This window comes from Lynx canadensis, chromosome A1, assembly GCF_007474595.2.
Source record: "Lynx canadensis isolate LIC74 chromosome A1, mLynCan4.pri.v2, whole genome shotgun sequence".
Taxonomy (NCBI): domain Eukaryota; kingdom Metazoa; phylum Chordata; class Mammalia; order Carnivora; family Felidae; genus Lynx; species Lynx canadensis.
The window spans coordinates 2,320,906-2,337,712 of NC_044303.2; the positions used below are offsets into that span (position 1 = coordinate 2,320,906).

At 40.5% G+C, this 16,807-nt stretch overlaps 1 protein-coding gene across 1 annotated transcript in view; it reads right to left on the minus strand.

Annotated features, from left to right (window-relative positions):
* Window positions 1-16,807, minus strand: part of MICU2 (mitochondrial calcium uptake 2) — a 144,529-nt gene that overhangs the window by 79,900 nt on the left and 47,822 nt on the right. Inside the window, exons 3-4 of the mRNA XM_030307776.1 lie at window positions 1,796-1,827; window positions 1,605-1,680 (exon numbers count right to left, since the gene is read on the minus strand). Of these exons, the coding sequence (XP_030163636.1) occupies window positions 1,605-1,680; window positions 1,796-1,827 (108 nt within the window). The remainder of the gene's footprint in view (window positions 1-1,604; window positions 1,681-1,795; window positions 1,828-16,807) is intronic.

Genomic DNA, 16,807 nt, shown 5'->3' on the forward strand with positions numbered 1-16,807 from the left:
CTTAAAACCTCTTTCCCCTCAACAGCCTGAATTCCCTAGCCTGTGACCCTCCTCCTACCCATTCGCTCAGCAAAATCCCAACTCTAATACAGCTGTCCGACATTTCGACTCCCACCCGTAGCCGGCAGGAGATCGTCCCATCACTGCACTGACTGGTGACTATTCTTTCACGACCGACGCTATCTTCCGTCGGTCCCTTGAGGTCCCTTCTTCGATCCCTTGAGGTTTCCTAGAACTCTCTGGTTGGGTCTCTTTCCTAATCACAGAAGCTACCTTGAACCTCCTTTCTCCACACGTCCTACTTTATAAAAACAATCAGAGCTATCCAAAACGACCTGCTTCAGGTTCTTGCCACTGAATTTGCAAAATCTGCACGAAACTCCCACCTGTATACATCCTTTCTTACTGGTGCAATGGAAAAGCTGTGCACCCTGTGGCATGCTGGTCCTCCCATTGGTGCTCTGAAGACAATCCCTTCTCTCCCATTTTCCAGGAGTCTCATACTTCCCACTCATGCTTCCTTTCTCTCACTTCCTATCTCTCCCTCTCATCAACGGGAGACGTGCTCAAGTCTCTTGGTCTAACATGAACCAACATTCCCTGGGTCTGTCTCCGTCCCCAGCTACTGCCCTCTAATTCCTTTTGTTCACACCCAGGTCTCTCAAGTGGTCTGAACTTAATTTTCTCTTCCCCTAACACTTTCTCCTCTTGGCTTCTGTGTTAACATCAGCTTGATTCTCTTTCGCGTCTTTGATCGCTCTGCCCTAGTCTCTTCCTTGGGCACTGCTTCCTCTTCCACTGCCTTAAATGTTGGTATTCCTCTGGATCTCTCTGAGGCCTTCTCTTCTCACTTTAGATGCCCGGCCCCGTTCCTCCTCCCCAGACTTTAATTAAAATTGTAATCGCTCAGAGAGTTTGAGAAAATTATTTCTTACCTGATGAGTATTTTATTATTTAAAAACATCTATTAAAGAACATGGTATTAAAACATTTTCTATGTAGATTCTCTACTGTATGCAGACCTCACAACTTAATTCCTTAATAATACCCCAGTTAAATAAAACACGTAAACAGAAAATTTTTTTAATAATTCTTTTTCTTTTTTATTTTTTTTTTCAACTTTTTTTTTTTTTTTATTTATTTTTGGGACAGAGAGAGACAGAGCATGAACGGGGGAGGGGCAGAGAGAGAGGGAGACACAGAATCGGAAACAGGCTCCAGGCTCCTAGCCATCAGCCCAGAGCCTGATGCGGGGCTCGAACTCACAGACCGCGAGATCGTGACCTGGCTGAAGTCGGACGCTTAACCGACTGCGCCACCCAGGCGCCCCTCTTTTTCTTTTTTAATGTTTATTTGTTTTTGAGAGAGAGAGAGAGAGAGAGAGAGAGAGAGCGCGCATGAGTAGGGAAGGGGCAGAGAGAGAGAGGAAGACACAGAATCTGAAGCAGGCTCCAGGCTCCGAGCTGTCACTACAGAGCCTGACGTGGGGCTTGAACTCATGAACCGTGAGATCATGACTTGAGCCAAAGTCAGGCACTCAATCAACTGAGCCACCCAGGCACCCCAAACACATAAACAGAAATTTAACAACAAATCAAAATTACCTTTATCGCCAAGGTCTCTAAAAAAGGTTGATCCACGACAAGCTGGTTGGGTTCCTGCCAGTATATCCTCGATATCCTTTGAATACACATTAAAATCTTTAAGTATAACTTATAAAAGTACATTTTCTATGTCACCAAAAAACAAACGAAAAGAAATAAAGAAAGAACTTTCTCCCACACATACTACTTACCTTTTTGGTCAGCTTCTTCACTGAAGTTTTACCTATAGCAAAAAAGAAACATTATTTAGTATCCATGTTACTTGGTAAAACTCAACTTCCACTAACAAAGAAAATCATTTAAAAGACAAAATAAACAACTAAATATTTGTTAAAAAAAAAAACTTGTCAATTTTGCTAAAATCCTTATATCAAAGTTGTGAGCCGAGGAATTCTAAGTCTAAACACAAAGATACGTGGGTTCTTGTAAGACCTAGTTTTCAATTTCACTCACCCTACTTCAGACATGTAAAATCTTATCACCATTTTTTTACTTCTCTTAGTTGTCTGTATCATAAATAAATTCTTGCCAAAGATGATTTAAAAATTCTTTTTGCTTTCACTGATTAAAAACATACGCATTTATGATTTAGAAAGCTACCTGTTTGAACCCTGAAAAGTTCTCTAAAGTTTACAGCTCTTCAGTCAATTTAAAAGTCTAGCCAACATGACTATCCATTCTAAAGTAATGTTATTTTTAACAGTTTCCAGTTGGATCACAGAGAATTAAAATTCTTGGGGCCCCTATGTGGCTCAGTTGGTTGAGCATCTGGCTCTTGATTTCAGCTCGAGTCGTAATCCCAGGGACGTGGGACTGAGCTCCGAGTTGGGGGCTCCATGCTCCAAGCGTGGAGCCTGCTTAAGATTCTCTCTCTTTCCCTCTCTTCTTCTGCCCCTCTCCTCTGCTCTCTCTCTCTAAAATTAAACAAACAAACAAAAAAAACAACCCAAAAATTCTTTCAGGTGTTTAGCCATCTTTTTTACTGCTCACAGCATTTTCCTCTGACCCACTATAATTCTAAAGCAATCAGTTGCTCCTTTTGTTGAGACTTATTCTGATGACAGCCTCAAGTCATTTATACATCTGGAATACTGAAAAATGTTCTCCAGTACTTTGTTTCCTGCATAAGCCATGTGCATCACAAACTCTCCCTTCTGCTCTCAAGATTATCTTATCTATGAGGTTCCCTCAGTACAATGAAACGGTCTATGAAAGTTTAGGTGATGGGTTAAAAAAATAAATATTTTTACACGTGCCTTTTCCGTAGCGTGGGATGCTTAATTTGGACTATAAATCTACTGGGGATGAATTCTATCATTTGGCATTAATAAACCATCAAGATTTTAGCTTTGCACTATTAATAAAGACAGTAGCTGTGAATATGACGGTCTCATTTTTAGAAACATCTATGACCATGTTTATAAACGTAGATGTTACTATTCTGGGATAATTTTAAACTATTATGTGTTACCCAATGACAAAGAACCCTAGATTCTAATATTAGGTGCTAATATACCATTATTATCAAATAGATTATACTATATTAGGTGCTAATATACCATGATTATCAAATAGACAAAACTTATCATTTAATTTACAAACCTAAGGGTTTGTGTGAATGTGTGGTAATACAATGCCGATAACAAACCCCAGAAAACTATGTAATACGTGTATTTTATCTGCCTCTGCTATATTCTATTAAAAAAAGAAATTGATCATGATTCACTTACCTTATATTGTTTTTAAAGTCATATTCACATTTATTCATTACTATGGGCAGTTTTATTTTTAGACAATTAAGGTTAGTCCCCAAAAAGACTAATCCTTGTACCCAACTGAAAATGTATTCTAGGAAGTAATAAACGACATCTTGAAGGCGACAATATGGATGGTTTCTAAGTAATAAGACTATGTCTAAAGGGTCTTATATTTGCTTCATAGCTAGATTTTTTTTTTTTTGGTCTTTTAAAATCTTTGTTGTTAAAAAAACGCTCTACTTGAAACCAAGTGAGGAAAGAAGGTAGCATTTGCTTCCCTGCATCTAGAAGTCTTGATGTCAACAGCTAAGTCAGTAAAATTCAGTACTAGATGGAAAAATACAACAATAAAGTCATGAACCAATTGATAATACATTGGTAATATAACACCAGAATCACAGGTAAGAACTAAATTCTAAAACCCTATCAAGGCAGATTCCATCTCTGTCCTTTCCTTAATGTAGCCCAGTGATTAGCATTTAAATATTTATTGAATGAATAACTGAATAAGAATTAGAAAAGATTCCAGAATGTCTTCTTATTCAGATCCTTGCCTTTCAGTGGTTAATAAATTATAATCCTCATTTTACAAATAAGACAAATAAGGCCTACTGATGTGCAAAAGGAATTAGGTCACAATATGGGCAATGAAGGGTTTCTCACCCAGGATTTTCAAAAACTGGTGTTAGATGCCTTGAGCGCTATTAACGTAGTAATTGGGAACCTGTGGACCACTCTCAACATGTCACGAAATTTCACAGAACTGAATGATTGAGCATGAGGTGGCTAGAGGAGCAACACTGGCTATTTTGTGTGGATTACAAGTTCTGCTTGGTATTTGAATAGGCATTTGATTATACAAAATGGAGAAACCATGTACCTAATGAACATCTCTTGTAAAAAAAACATTTTTTAATGGAATCAATAATTAGAAAATGACATGTTAGCTGCCAAAAAGGGATCACTCTCTTACATCAAACTCATTTTTAGATCAAAAAAAAAAAAAAAAAAAAAAAAAAAAAGCCAGAGCTACCGGGGGTGAATGCCTAATCTCTTTTGTTTCCTCTTTCTCCAACTTAATAAACTTTTCCTTGAGTAAGAGAAGGGGTTGTGGTGCTTCAAACCCAGCACGCTCTGGCAGGTCTCTCCAGCAGGGGGATGTCTCGCCCAGGTACGCCCCTTTGTGTATCACCTGTTCATATGCTGTACCAACGAGGAGACCAGAGATCAAAATAAGAGGTCCATGGTCTGATCTGTAGTATGATGAGCCATGACCTTTATTCTTCTGACAGCAATTATAACATCAGGACATATTTATTAAATAAACCCAAATATATTTGGACACATTTTTCTATTTAAGAATAAGGAATAAAACCCATCTGTAAATAATCTAATTTTCCTTCAGGTTTTTCTGATTTTTTTTTTTTTTTGGATCTGTTTTTTGGAGGGAGGGGAAAATTCCTGCTTTTCTTTAATTATTTCTACCTTCACACACATAAAAAACCCAGTCTTACTATAACATCGCTATTCCATATATACTCATGTAGTCATATATGGAAATAACAGAATGGGGGAAAACAGCAACGAAGGTAGATCTAGAGTTGAGACTGTAATGTTTTATTATATGAGCATGAAGAATGGAAAATACATTGTGGCTTTTCTTGGCAGGGGAAAGCATAGATCTTGAAGATCTATGAAGCACCGTGATGGAATTCTGGCTCAGGAAGTAGAATGTTTTTAAAGGTCTCCACTCCTCCTAGAGATTCCACCATGTGGCTTTCACCGTTTACAGAGGATTTCTGAAGTAAAAATAGGGAACAAGCACATCTTGTTACAGGCAAACAGCCATTTTAATACTTAAAATAAGTAAAACTGCATTCATACACACTAAGTACTGTTACCGGTCAAACGCTAGCCAAAATAGCGTTATTTGATGACTGTAACTGTAAAAACATTATTCATGGTATCTAATTCCATTTCATTTTGCTGGAAGTAAGTGGGCTTTCGACACATAGAAATTAGACAACAGAGACACTGCCATCGTATCTTTTGCATGAATATATGGAACACCTTGGCATCGATGTTAGAATTAGTACATGGCAGGCCTTGCTTGAATCCAGTCACGGCTAATATGGAAACCGAGGCAGAAAATGACACATTAGCAAAACAATTAAACTTCCTAATATTAGTAATAAAAGTGAAAACTGGAGGAAAAAAAGGAGAACCAATTAAATGGCGTCATTTTCCTTCAACAGAGCACGTGGCTTGCTTACTTCTGCTGGAATAAATACAGGAATAGATACCCTCTGGTTGGTATTTCTTCTAGAGGGAGACAAATGGTGATCTCCTGAGAGGTCTAAAACTGGCCTACTTGTCAACTTTGCCAAACTGCTCTTCAAATACATTTAAATTGGTTTTGAAGGGGAAAAAAGGTGACTCTTTTTTTGCAACCTCAAGTAGTGTGAAATAATAAGAACTACATTATAAACAGCAAATTATTTAATTCCAGTTTAAAAGCTGATGTAGGGGCACCTGGGTGGCTCAGTCGGTTGAGCGTCCCACTTCGGCTCAGGTCATGATCTCACCGTTCGTGGGTTCGAGCCCCGCTTCGGGCTCTGTGCTGACAGCTTGGAGCCTGGAGCCTGCTTCAGATTCTGTGTCTCCCTCTTTCTCTGTCCCTCCCCCTCTTGTGCTCTGTCTCTCTTCCTCTCAAAAATAAATAAACAGAAAAAAAAACCTTAAAAAAAAAAGCTGACGTAAAGGGGGAAATACAGCAGCTAAGAAACTAAAGGGGAGAGGGGAAGATATGGAAAGCTTCTCCAAATAAGAAATGCTGACATTAACATCTGAAGGATTAGCATGAATCAGCTCCATACTGAGGCCCGGAGAGTTGGGAGCTCTAGGAACAGGGAGGAGAGCCTGCCAGTCACTTCTATTGTGATGAGGAGGGAGGAAAGGGGCAGTGTCATGCAAGTAGTTTTGGTGGCAGGAAGCCAAGGCAACTGCTATCTAAAGACTTTGATCTTCTCTTTGAGTAAGTGACCAGGTAGTTTGCTAGAACACGTAGGAAAAAGTGTAAGAAACAGCATGTATGCATCAGAGATTGCTAGAAGAAAGAAAAGCAACAGACTTTTGTATAGGGAGGCTATATCCTGGGACCCTGATAAGTCACTTATTTTAGTAGTTTTATTTGTAAATGCTTTTGTAATTGTCTACATAGATAATCATGTCTCTGAACAAAGACAGCGTTAGCTCTTCCTTTTAAACCTGTAGGTCTCCTTTCTTTTTCTGGCCTTTCGGCACCGGCTAGGACTTCCGGTACAGTGTTGAATACGAGTGGCGGAGTGGACAGCCTTGCCTCGTTCTTGGCCTTTGGGGCAAAGCGGTCAACCCTTCACCATTAAAAGTGATCGTAGCAACTGGCTTCATGTCCATATGGCATTTTGGGATCTAGCCTCAAAAGTGCCATACTGTCACTTCCACACATGTTCTGTGAATTGAGGCAAGGGGAGGGGACACAGGCTCCACCTCTTGATGGCAAAGCTGTGGAAGACCATATGGGAACAGAAATACTGTTGCAGCCATTTTTGGAAATACAATCTGCCACAGCATCTTGACCAATTTATCACCTATGTGCAATCTGAGCTGTGTTCTTCACTAAAGGAAATTCTATCCAGTCTTCTCATACCCTCTGGTAAGTCCTGAGCACTCTTAGCCCCACTGACCTCTCCACTGAAACTTTAACACTGAAGGCAGTCTATTACCCAGACTCTTAGGCTGTAAATTCCACGAACACAATAACACTATCTGTTTTATTCACCACTATATCCCAACATCCAACACAGTGCTTGTGGGCTTTAAACCTGTTCTTCTCACACGGGAAAATGCATACTCACTGGTTGGGGGTGAGTTGGTGATGAGCCAGGGGGCATGGAGGTCTCAAGTTACTTGCCATCATGCAGTCTGACAACTAAGGGAATCCTTATTGGGCTCCATTTTAGGTGTGCATGTGTTTGTAAGAAAGCGCAGGGTAGAAATGTTTATGTGTGTAGAGCAACCAATTGGAAAAAATTTGATACTTTTGTAGAGTGTTCAAATGCCGTTACAGTAGATTACACTTAGAGCCCTGGTCTACACAGGTACTGACCTCATGTTTAACTGGAAGAATGAGAATAAGACTTCTTTTCTTAGTGAGTCTTAGAAGCCTAACACAGCAGTTACTTTTTGGAAAATGAATTTATCATCAATCTGTGCTTTTAAAACGTTTGATCATATAAAAACCAAGCTACTTCCTACGAATCAATTCACTTTTCTACTAGAATTGCACTAGATGGATGTTTTGATTTACATATCTGTTAGACCCACAAGGAGTTCTCTGGTATTAAAAAAGCACTTAGGGTCTTGTTTTTATTATTTTAGTGTCTCCATTTATGTTTTATTTTAAAAAATATTTATTTGAGAGACAGCATGTGTGTGCACACGCTCAGGGGAGGGGCAGAGAGAGAGAATGCCAAGCAGGGTCCGTGCTGTCAGCACAGAGCCTGACGTGGGTCTTGATCCCATGAAGATCATGACTTGAGCTGAAAGCAAGAGCTGGTTTAACCAAATGAGCCACCCAAGTGCCCCTCCATTTACGTTTTCTAAACTTTAATAATTTTAATATTAATACTTAAAAAAATTTTTTTTTCAACATTTATTTATCATTGAGAGAGAGAGAGAGAGAGAGAGAGAGAGAGACAGAGCATGAGATGGGAGGGGCAGAGAGAGGGGGAGACACAGAATCCAAAGCACACTCCAGGCTCTGAGCTGTCAGCACAGAACCCTACGCGGGGCTCAAACCCATGAACCACGAGATCATGACCTGAGCTGAAGTTGGACGCTTAACCGACTGAACCACCCAGGTGCCCCAATATTAATACTTCCAATTGGGTACAAGGATTGCATTTTATACATGCATTTTGTAAACCTTTATTATGATATATTTCACATACCACAAAATCCATCCATTTAGGCTGCACAGTTCGACAGTTTTGTGTACGCACGGAGTTGTATAGTCATCAATCACCACAATCTAATTTCAGAACATGACATCACCCGAAAACAACGTAAAACCACTGGCAGTCACTGCTCCGCCCCCATTCCTAGGCAACCACCAACCTACTTTCTGTCCCTACAGATCTGCCTATTCTGGACATCTCATCAAAATGGGTCATACGAAGCGTGGCCTTTTGTGGCTGTCTTCTTCAATTCAGCGTAACGTTCCCTAAGTTCATGCATGTTGTAGCAGCGTGCATCAGTACTTCACTTCTTTCAAAGAGCTGGATAATACTTCGCTGTATGAACATGCTACATGTTGCGGACCCGTTCATCCGTTGGTAGGCGTTTAGTTTGTTTCTGGTTTTTGGCTAAACCAGACAAGTTTGGTTGGACAAGTTTTTGTGTAGAGGCACATTTTTACTTCTTGGATGGTACACCTAGGAGTGGAACTGCTGGGTCATATAGTAACTCTATGTTTAACATTTTGAGGAACCGCTGAATTGTTTTCCAAAGTTCTACCGGTTCACATTCCCATAAGCAATATGTTAGGGTTCTAATTTCACCACATCCTCGTCAACGCTTTTTATTGTCTGTCAAAGACTGGTATTTAAACCAAGAAATTTGAAGCATAAACTTGAAACTAAGGGGAATTTGGAATATCTTGAAATCATAATGGACTATGTCAACAATGAATGTACATGGGTTTGACCTGTGAATGTATGTTCTCTTCCTTATGATTTTCTTAACATTTTCTTTTCTCTACCTTGCTTTATTATAAGAATACAGTGTATAATATGTGTAACATACAAAATATATGTTATTAAACTGTTTATATTATCAGTAAGGCTATTAGTAGTTGAGTTACGGGGGAGTCGCAAGCTCTATGTGGATTTCTGACTGCGTGGGGGTACGCGCCCCAATCCCTATATTGTTCAAGGATCAATTGTACTAGCGAAGACCTACTTCAAATACAACTAATAAACTGGAACTAAGGGTAAGCTGTAGTCGATTTGAAAAGCATAAGATAGACTAAGAAGTTTTGTCTTCTAAACTAGCTGGCTCAGTGAGAAGAGCAAGTGATTCTTGGTCTTGGGGTCATGAGTTCGAGCCCCATGCTGGGTGTAGAGATTACTTAAAAACGAGTAAGTATGTTAAAAAATACTTAGAAAATAAAATGTAGGTTCTATTAGTGGGGAGATGTGACTGAGCCTAAACCTTATTGTCTCTTAAGAAAACCTGTAGAAACAACTATATAGAATTCTTTTTAGTCACCCAAGAGCATTTCAAAAAGCAATGATGAAACATTTCCGGAAGAACATCCCTACTTTTTTCACTGAAAATGAAAGAAGCTGGTGCAAAGACTTCTTTAGGGAAATGACCTTTTCAACAAATGGTGCTGGGACAACTGGATGGATACTCAAATGCAAAAGGACGCATATGGACCCTACCTCTTACCATATACAAAAGTTAACTCAATGGATCATAGATCTAAACAGAAGAACTAAAACTATACGAACTTTTACAAGAGGTGAAATTCTTCATGAACCCAGATTAGCTCACAGATTCTTTAACGGACACCTACAGCACAAGCAACCAAGGGGAGCCTGGGTGGCTCAGGCGGTCGTGTCGACTTCGGCTCAGGTCATGATCTCGCGGTTCGTGGGTTCGAGCACTGAGTCGGACTCTGTGCTGACAGCTCGGAGCCTGGAGCCTGCTTCCCATTCTGTGTCTCCCTCTCTCTCTGTCCTTCCCCTGCTCATGCGCTCTCTCTCTCTCTCCCTCTCTCTCAAAAATAAATATTTAAAAATAATTTAAAAAACCAAACAAGCAACTAAAGGAAAGAAAATGGATCAACTGGACTTCATCAAGATTAAGACCTTGTGTGTCAAAGGAGACTATCAAAAAAGGGAAAAGACAGCCTCCAGAACGGGAGAACATTACTGGAAATAATTTATCTGGTAACAGTCTAATATTCAGAATATATAAAGAACTCTTACAACTCCATAATAAAAACCTAAATAAGCCCGGTAAAAATGGGTAAAAAATATGAAGATATTTTTCCAAAGAAGATGTTCCAGTGGCCAACACGTACACAAATAGATGCTCGATATGACCGTTCATCAGGAAAATGCAAATTGGTACCACAAGATAACACTTCACGCGCACTAGGATGGCGATCATAAAAAAACAAACATTGGAAAATAACAAGTTTGGGGGAGGGTATAGAGAGATGGAACCCTCACACGCTGCTAGCGGGAACGTAGAAACGGTGCGGACTCGGGGGAAGAGTTTGGCCGTTCCTCAAAAAGCTCGACAGAATCACCACACGACCCAGCATTCCGCTCCTAAGTGTACACCCAAGAGAAGTGGGAACACGTTCGTACAAAAGCCTGCACGTGAATGTCAGGGAAGTGTTTGCTTATCTGCGGTAACCAAAAAGTTGAAACCACCACCAAGTGACAGATGACAAAACGGGAACAGTATGTCCATAAACTAGAATATGTTCAGCCGTTTAAGCAACGAAGTAATACATGCTATAACATAATGAGTCTTGAGAACATTATGCTAACTGAAAGAAGTCAGACACAAAAGGACAAATACCGTATGATTCCACTCATAAGAGGTATCCAGAATAGGCAAATTCATAGAGACAGGAAGTAGATCAGGAATATAACAAAGGTAAGTAGAGAGAGGGAGAAAGTATTACTGATTGATCCCACAGCCCTATCCCAGACCTTCAGAATCAACATCATCAGGGGAGGCCGGAAAGAGCTTGAGATTTTTAACAAGTGCTCCAAGTGAATGTATTATGAAGCAAGTTTGGAAAATCCTGTTATCGCATTTGATTAGAAAGAATGAAATTATACCTAATTTGATAGAGTTGAAAACGATCTCAGAGACTAGCCCCAAATCAATACCTATGATAGTGGCAAAAATAAAAACTATATATATATATATATTTCAATTTTTTTTAATGTTTATTTATGTGACAGAGAGAGAGAGAGAGAGATCTCTTTGACAGAGCATGAATGGGGGAAGGGCAGAGAGAGAGGGAGACCCAGGATCCGAAGCAGGCTCCAGGCTCCGAGCTGTCAGCACAGAGCCCTAGGCGGGGCTCGAACTCACAGACCGTGAGATCATGACCTGAGCCGAAGTCAGACGCTCAACCGACTGAGCCATCCAGGTGCCCCAAGAACTATATATTTTAACTATAACCATTTTAAAATTTAAGATTCATTTGTGGAATTTCAAAAGTCCAAGATAAATACACAAAGACATGGGCTCACACAAGCAACCCTGGCACATGCACCACAATAAACTGCCAACAGGTTAAGCTGAATTTGGTTTATTTATTTATTTGCAAATAGTCTATGTTGTAAGTATATACAAAGGCCCTCAATATATGGAGGTAAGGAACAGTCAGGACCAGTATGGGGCAAGCTTCCTGTGGTATCTTTCTACTACTGGCCTTATTCCTCTCTTCCCAGACACTCCCTGACATCTCTTCTGTGACTCCTTTTTGTTTACACTGGCTTTTAGTAATAGAGGATTAAGCTGTGACTTTATTCTTAAGGGGATTTATATTATAAAAAGGCTTCTGGTTGTGGGAAAAAACTTTTTTAAGAATTAAGCTCAAATCAGTCCAACAAGTGGTGGAACAGATATTTTTTAGGGGGTAGCGGCAGCACTGATTTCCCTCCAATATTATTACCAATAATTATTATAAACTGTAGCTGCATAAACAAGAGATACAAATACCTGCCTTCTCTTGAGAAAGAGTTCTCACGGTAAAATGCACTCTGTTACCTTAGCCCAGACACTTTTGGTTTTCCAAAGCTACATAAATTCATTAATGTTTGGTTTTCAGTTTTTAACCACTGAAACTTAAGCAGAGTTACAACTAAAAATACTTATTGTGCCCCCCCGCCCCAATTTTGGGAATGATGCTTGTTGTAATATCTTTAAAAGATATGGAAAAGAATGAAAGAATTAAAATCCTTCACACTCCGAGAACGCAGATACAACAACTGCCCCGATGCTTTGCATCTTCCCTAGTAAGACTAACAATTACAGGAAGTGGCTAAAATTTCAGAGCCCCCCACGTGCCAGAACTCAGTGCTCCACTTGTATCACGTTACTGAATCTTCACCCATGAAGGGAGGTGCTGCTGGCATTCCCGTTTCAGTGACGAGGCAATCGAGGCTGGGAGACCCACTGCGTCCAGGGGGCAGGGGCAGCGTCCCAACTCAGCACGCATGCTCTCAAGCGTGCTGCTCTCTTTCCGCCTCCGTATGCCGACTCCATCCAGGCCTGGAGCCCCTGGGCCCTACGATCTGTTTGATGCCGCCACCGTTGCGTTGTTCCTTTCGCCGGCTGGTGTTGTAATTTCCCACCTGGCTCAGCTTCCACGTCCGACCAGTGCGATCATTTCCTTGCTTCTATTTCACGTTGTCACATGCTCTTGGCCGACCCCAACCCTGGTCAGAGCCAACTCCCTGCCTTTTCCGCCCCAACACTTGTCCAGTGAACATGGAGAAAAGTAACTACAATCACGTTGATTAGACTCACTTAAAATTCCTACGTAGTGACTTCCGCTGGGATTACAATAAGGCTATTGGCGATCATGTTACATTTCTCAATCCTTACGATCAAACCTGACTGTTTTAGAAGACTACTCTGGCAAATCTCCAACACCCCACCCCCTTCTTCACTCTCAGCCGATGACCTGGATTCTTGATTCACCGAGAAAGAGAAACAGAACTTGCACGAGCTCCCACCATGCAGCGTGCCCTTTCCAAGGCCAAGCTTCCGCGGTGTTATTAGTCTCTTTCCCCTCCTACTTTCTCAAAGACTTTGTCCTGGAAACTCTCTCTTTGCTGCACTGTCAACTTTTCCTCTCTCATCTGTCAACGTATAAACTTTTGTTTTTCCTGTCTTAAAAAAAACCCTCTCTTGATCTCACTTCCACTGCCATCTACTGCTTCAAACTTCTCTTTCCTTTTATGCCAAACCCCTCACCGTCTATTTTCGTTTTTTTCCACTTTCTCTTTTCCCATTCCCATTAAAAGCGACTCTAGCTAGGCTTTTTTTCACACCACTGCACCAAAACTGCACCTATGAAAAGCCACCAATAAACCCTCATGTTGCCAAATCCAATGTTCAATCCATTCATTTACTTGTTTTTTAACTGAAGTATAGCTGGCAATCAATACTATATTAGTGTCACATGTACAACATAGTGACTCCACATTTAACACATGACGAAATTCTGACCACAAAGGTAGCTACAACCATCCTTCACCATACAAAGTTATTACAATATTTTATTTTTATAATTTTTTTCAATGTTTATTTATTTTTGAGAGAGAGACAGAGCATGAGCGGGCGAGGAGCAGAGAGAGAGGGAGACACAGAATCCGAAGCAGGCTCCAGGCTCCGAGCTGTCGGCACAGAGCCCGACTCAGGGCTCGAACTCAAGAGCCGTGCGATCATGACCTGAGCCGAAGTCAGACGCCCAACCGACTGAGCCCTCCAGGTGCCCCCACAATATTATTGACTCTATTCCCTATGCTGTGCTTTATATCCCCATGACCCATTTATTTGATAAGTCTGTACCTCTTAATCCCCCTCACCTATTTACTCATCCCACAACCCACCTCCCCTTTGGTAACCACCAGCTTGTTCTCTGTATGAGTGTGTTTCTCATAAGACTTTTTGTTTGTTCATTTGCTCTAAATTTTTTTTTTAATGTTTGTTTATTCTTGAGAGAGAGTGTGCACATGTGAGCAGGGGAAGGGCACAGAGAGAAGGAGACACAGCATCTGAAGCAGGCTCCAGGCTCCGAGCTGTCAGCACAGAGCCCGATGCGGGGCTCGAATTCATGAACTGCGAGATCATGACCTGAGCCAAAGTCAGATGCTAAACTGACTGAGCCACCCAGGCACCCCTCACTTGTTTTGGTTTTCAGATTCCACATATAAGTGAAATCATTTGGTAGTTGTCTTTCTCTGGCTTATGTCACTTAGCCTAACACCTTCTAGGTCCATCAACGTTGTAAGATTGCAAATTGCAAGATTTCATTTTTTATGGCTAAGTAATATTCCACTGCGGTATAAGATATATCATAGGCTCCCCCCGCCTTTTTTATTTGAGTATAGTTGACACACAATGTTACATTAGTTTCAAGTGTACCACATAGCGATTTGACAGGTTTCCACATTATGCTATGTTCCCAAGATACACTGCATCACTATCCATTCATCCACTGACGGACATGTGGGTTGCTTCCGTATCTTGGCAGTCGTAAATGATGCCGCTACAAACACAGGGGTGCATGTACTTTTTCAAATTGGTGTTTTCATTTTCTTCAGGTAAATATCCAGAAGCGAAATTACTGGATCATATGGTATTTCTACTTTTAATGTTTTGAGTAACACCATACTGCTTTCCATAGTGGCTGTACCAATTTGCATTCCTACCAATAGTGCACAAGGGATCCCTCTTCTCCACATCCTTCCCGTGAACACTTACATTTCTTACCTTTTTGACACTAACCATTCTGACAGGTGTAACGTGCTATGTCACTGTGGTTTTGATTTGCATTTCTCTGGTGATTAGTGATGTTGAGCATCACATGTGTCTGTTGGCCATGCGGTTTTCTTTTTTTTTAAATGTCTATTCTGACCCTCGACCCATTTTTAAATCAGATTGGGCTTTTTGGTGTTGAGTTGTATGAGATACTTATATATTTTGGATATTAACCTGTTATCAGATACATCATTTGCAAATATCTTCCCCATTCAGTAGGTTGTCTTTTCATTTTGTTGACAGTTTCCCTGCCATGCAAAAGCTTTTTAGTTTGCTGTGGTTCCAACTGCTCATTATTATTTTTGTTGTCTTTGCCTGAGGAGACAGATCCAAAACAATATTGTTAAGACCGATGTCCAAAAGTTTATCACCTATGTTTTCTTTTAGGAGTTTTATGGCTTCGGGTCTCACATTTAGGTCTTTAATCCACGTTAGTTAATCTCTTAGCTTTAAATAACACTAATTTACTGAAAAGTCTTAAATTTACACTTTTGGTTCAATTCTCTTTCTTGTGTATCTAACTGCTTACCTAATCTCTTCTCTTGTTAATGAACACCTGCTGTATGTCAAGTACTTTTCTGGGCATTTGGTCTGTGTCACTGAGCACAAGAGACAAAAATCCCTGCTCACAGGGAACAGGCATTCTAGGGGTGGAAGACAGACAGTAAACCTAGAAAATAAGTAAATTAGATATAGTATACATTAGATCATGATAAGTGTTATGAGAAAAACCTGAACAAGGTGAGAGGGATTAAAAGTGCAGCAAAATGAATGGGTGTGTGCGTGTGTGCGTGTGTGTGTGTGTGTGAGACTACAGTTCTTCATTGAGAAGGCAATTTTAGCAAAAAGGGAAGGGATTAACCAAGAGATATCTGGACAATGTGTTGCAGGCAAAGGGAACATCCAGTGTAAAGGCCCTAGATGGGACAGGTTTGTTGTGTCTGATGGGAAGCAAGGTGGCCGTGTGGCTGGAAAGGAGAGCTAAGAAGAGAATAACAGGAGTTTAAGGTCAGAGAGGTGATGGTGGTGGGCAGATAACTTTATAAAATACTTTAATGTCATATTTAATTCAGCTCTGTGTATCTGTCTAACTTGGATTTATGAGAAACAGAAGGGCAGTAGATAGCATGCTTATGTCTAGTCTTTGGAGAAAGGGCTAAAAATTTATGTTGTAGGTCTTGAGGATTTGGACAGCCCCCTCCTTCACTGCTGTCTGGGCTGGCTTTTTAGCAAACTTTCCTATATTTCCATTGCAAAGCCTGCAAATGAGGTTAAAAAAGAAATTGCCAATCTTAGCACATCCTTCATCCACTTCTGTGCCTCCTGCCTTAGTTCGGTCAGCTAAATAAAAATGCAGCTCTGTCTGACTAAATGAATTGAAATAAAGTGTCCTAAACAAAATTTATAAGGTAGACAGATACTGTGCAACATTCCATATGTGCTATTATAACAGCATTTGTTCTAAGGCATTATATAAATATGTTAAAGAATCATATAATGTGTAGGGGCGCCTGGATGGCTCAGTTGGTTAAGTGTCCGACTTCGACTCAGGTCATGATCTCACGGCACCCGAGTTTGAACCCTGTGTTGTGCTCTGTGCGGACAGCTCAGAGCCTGGAGCCTGCTTTGTGTCTCCTCTGCTCTCTGCCCCTCCCCCACTCACACTCAGTCAGTCTCTCTCTCTCTCTCTCTCAAAAATAAACATTAAAAAAAGAATCATATAATAGGTATAAGATATACATTATATGATAACAGAACAATACATTCGATTAAGCATGCTGGCCATTAAGGCAAAAAGAAAAGTACGCTTGACCACAAAAT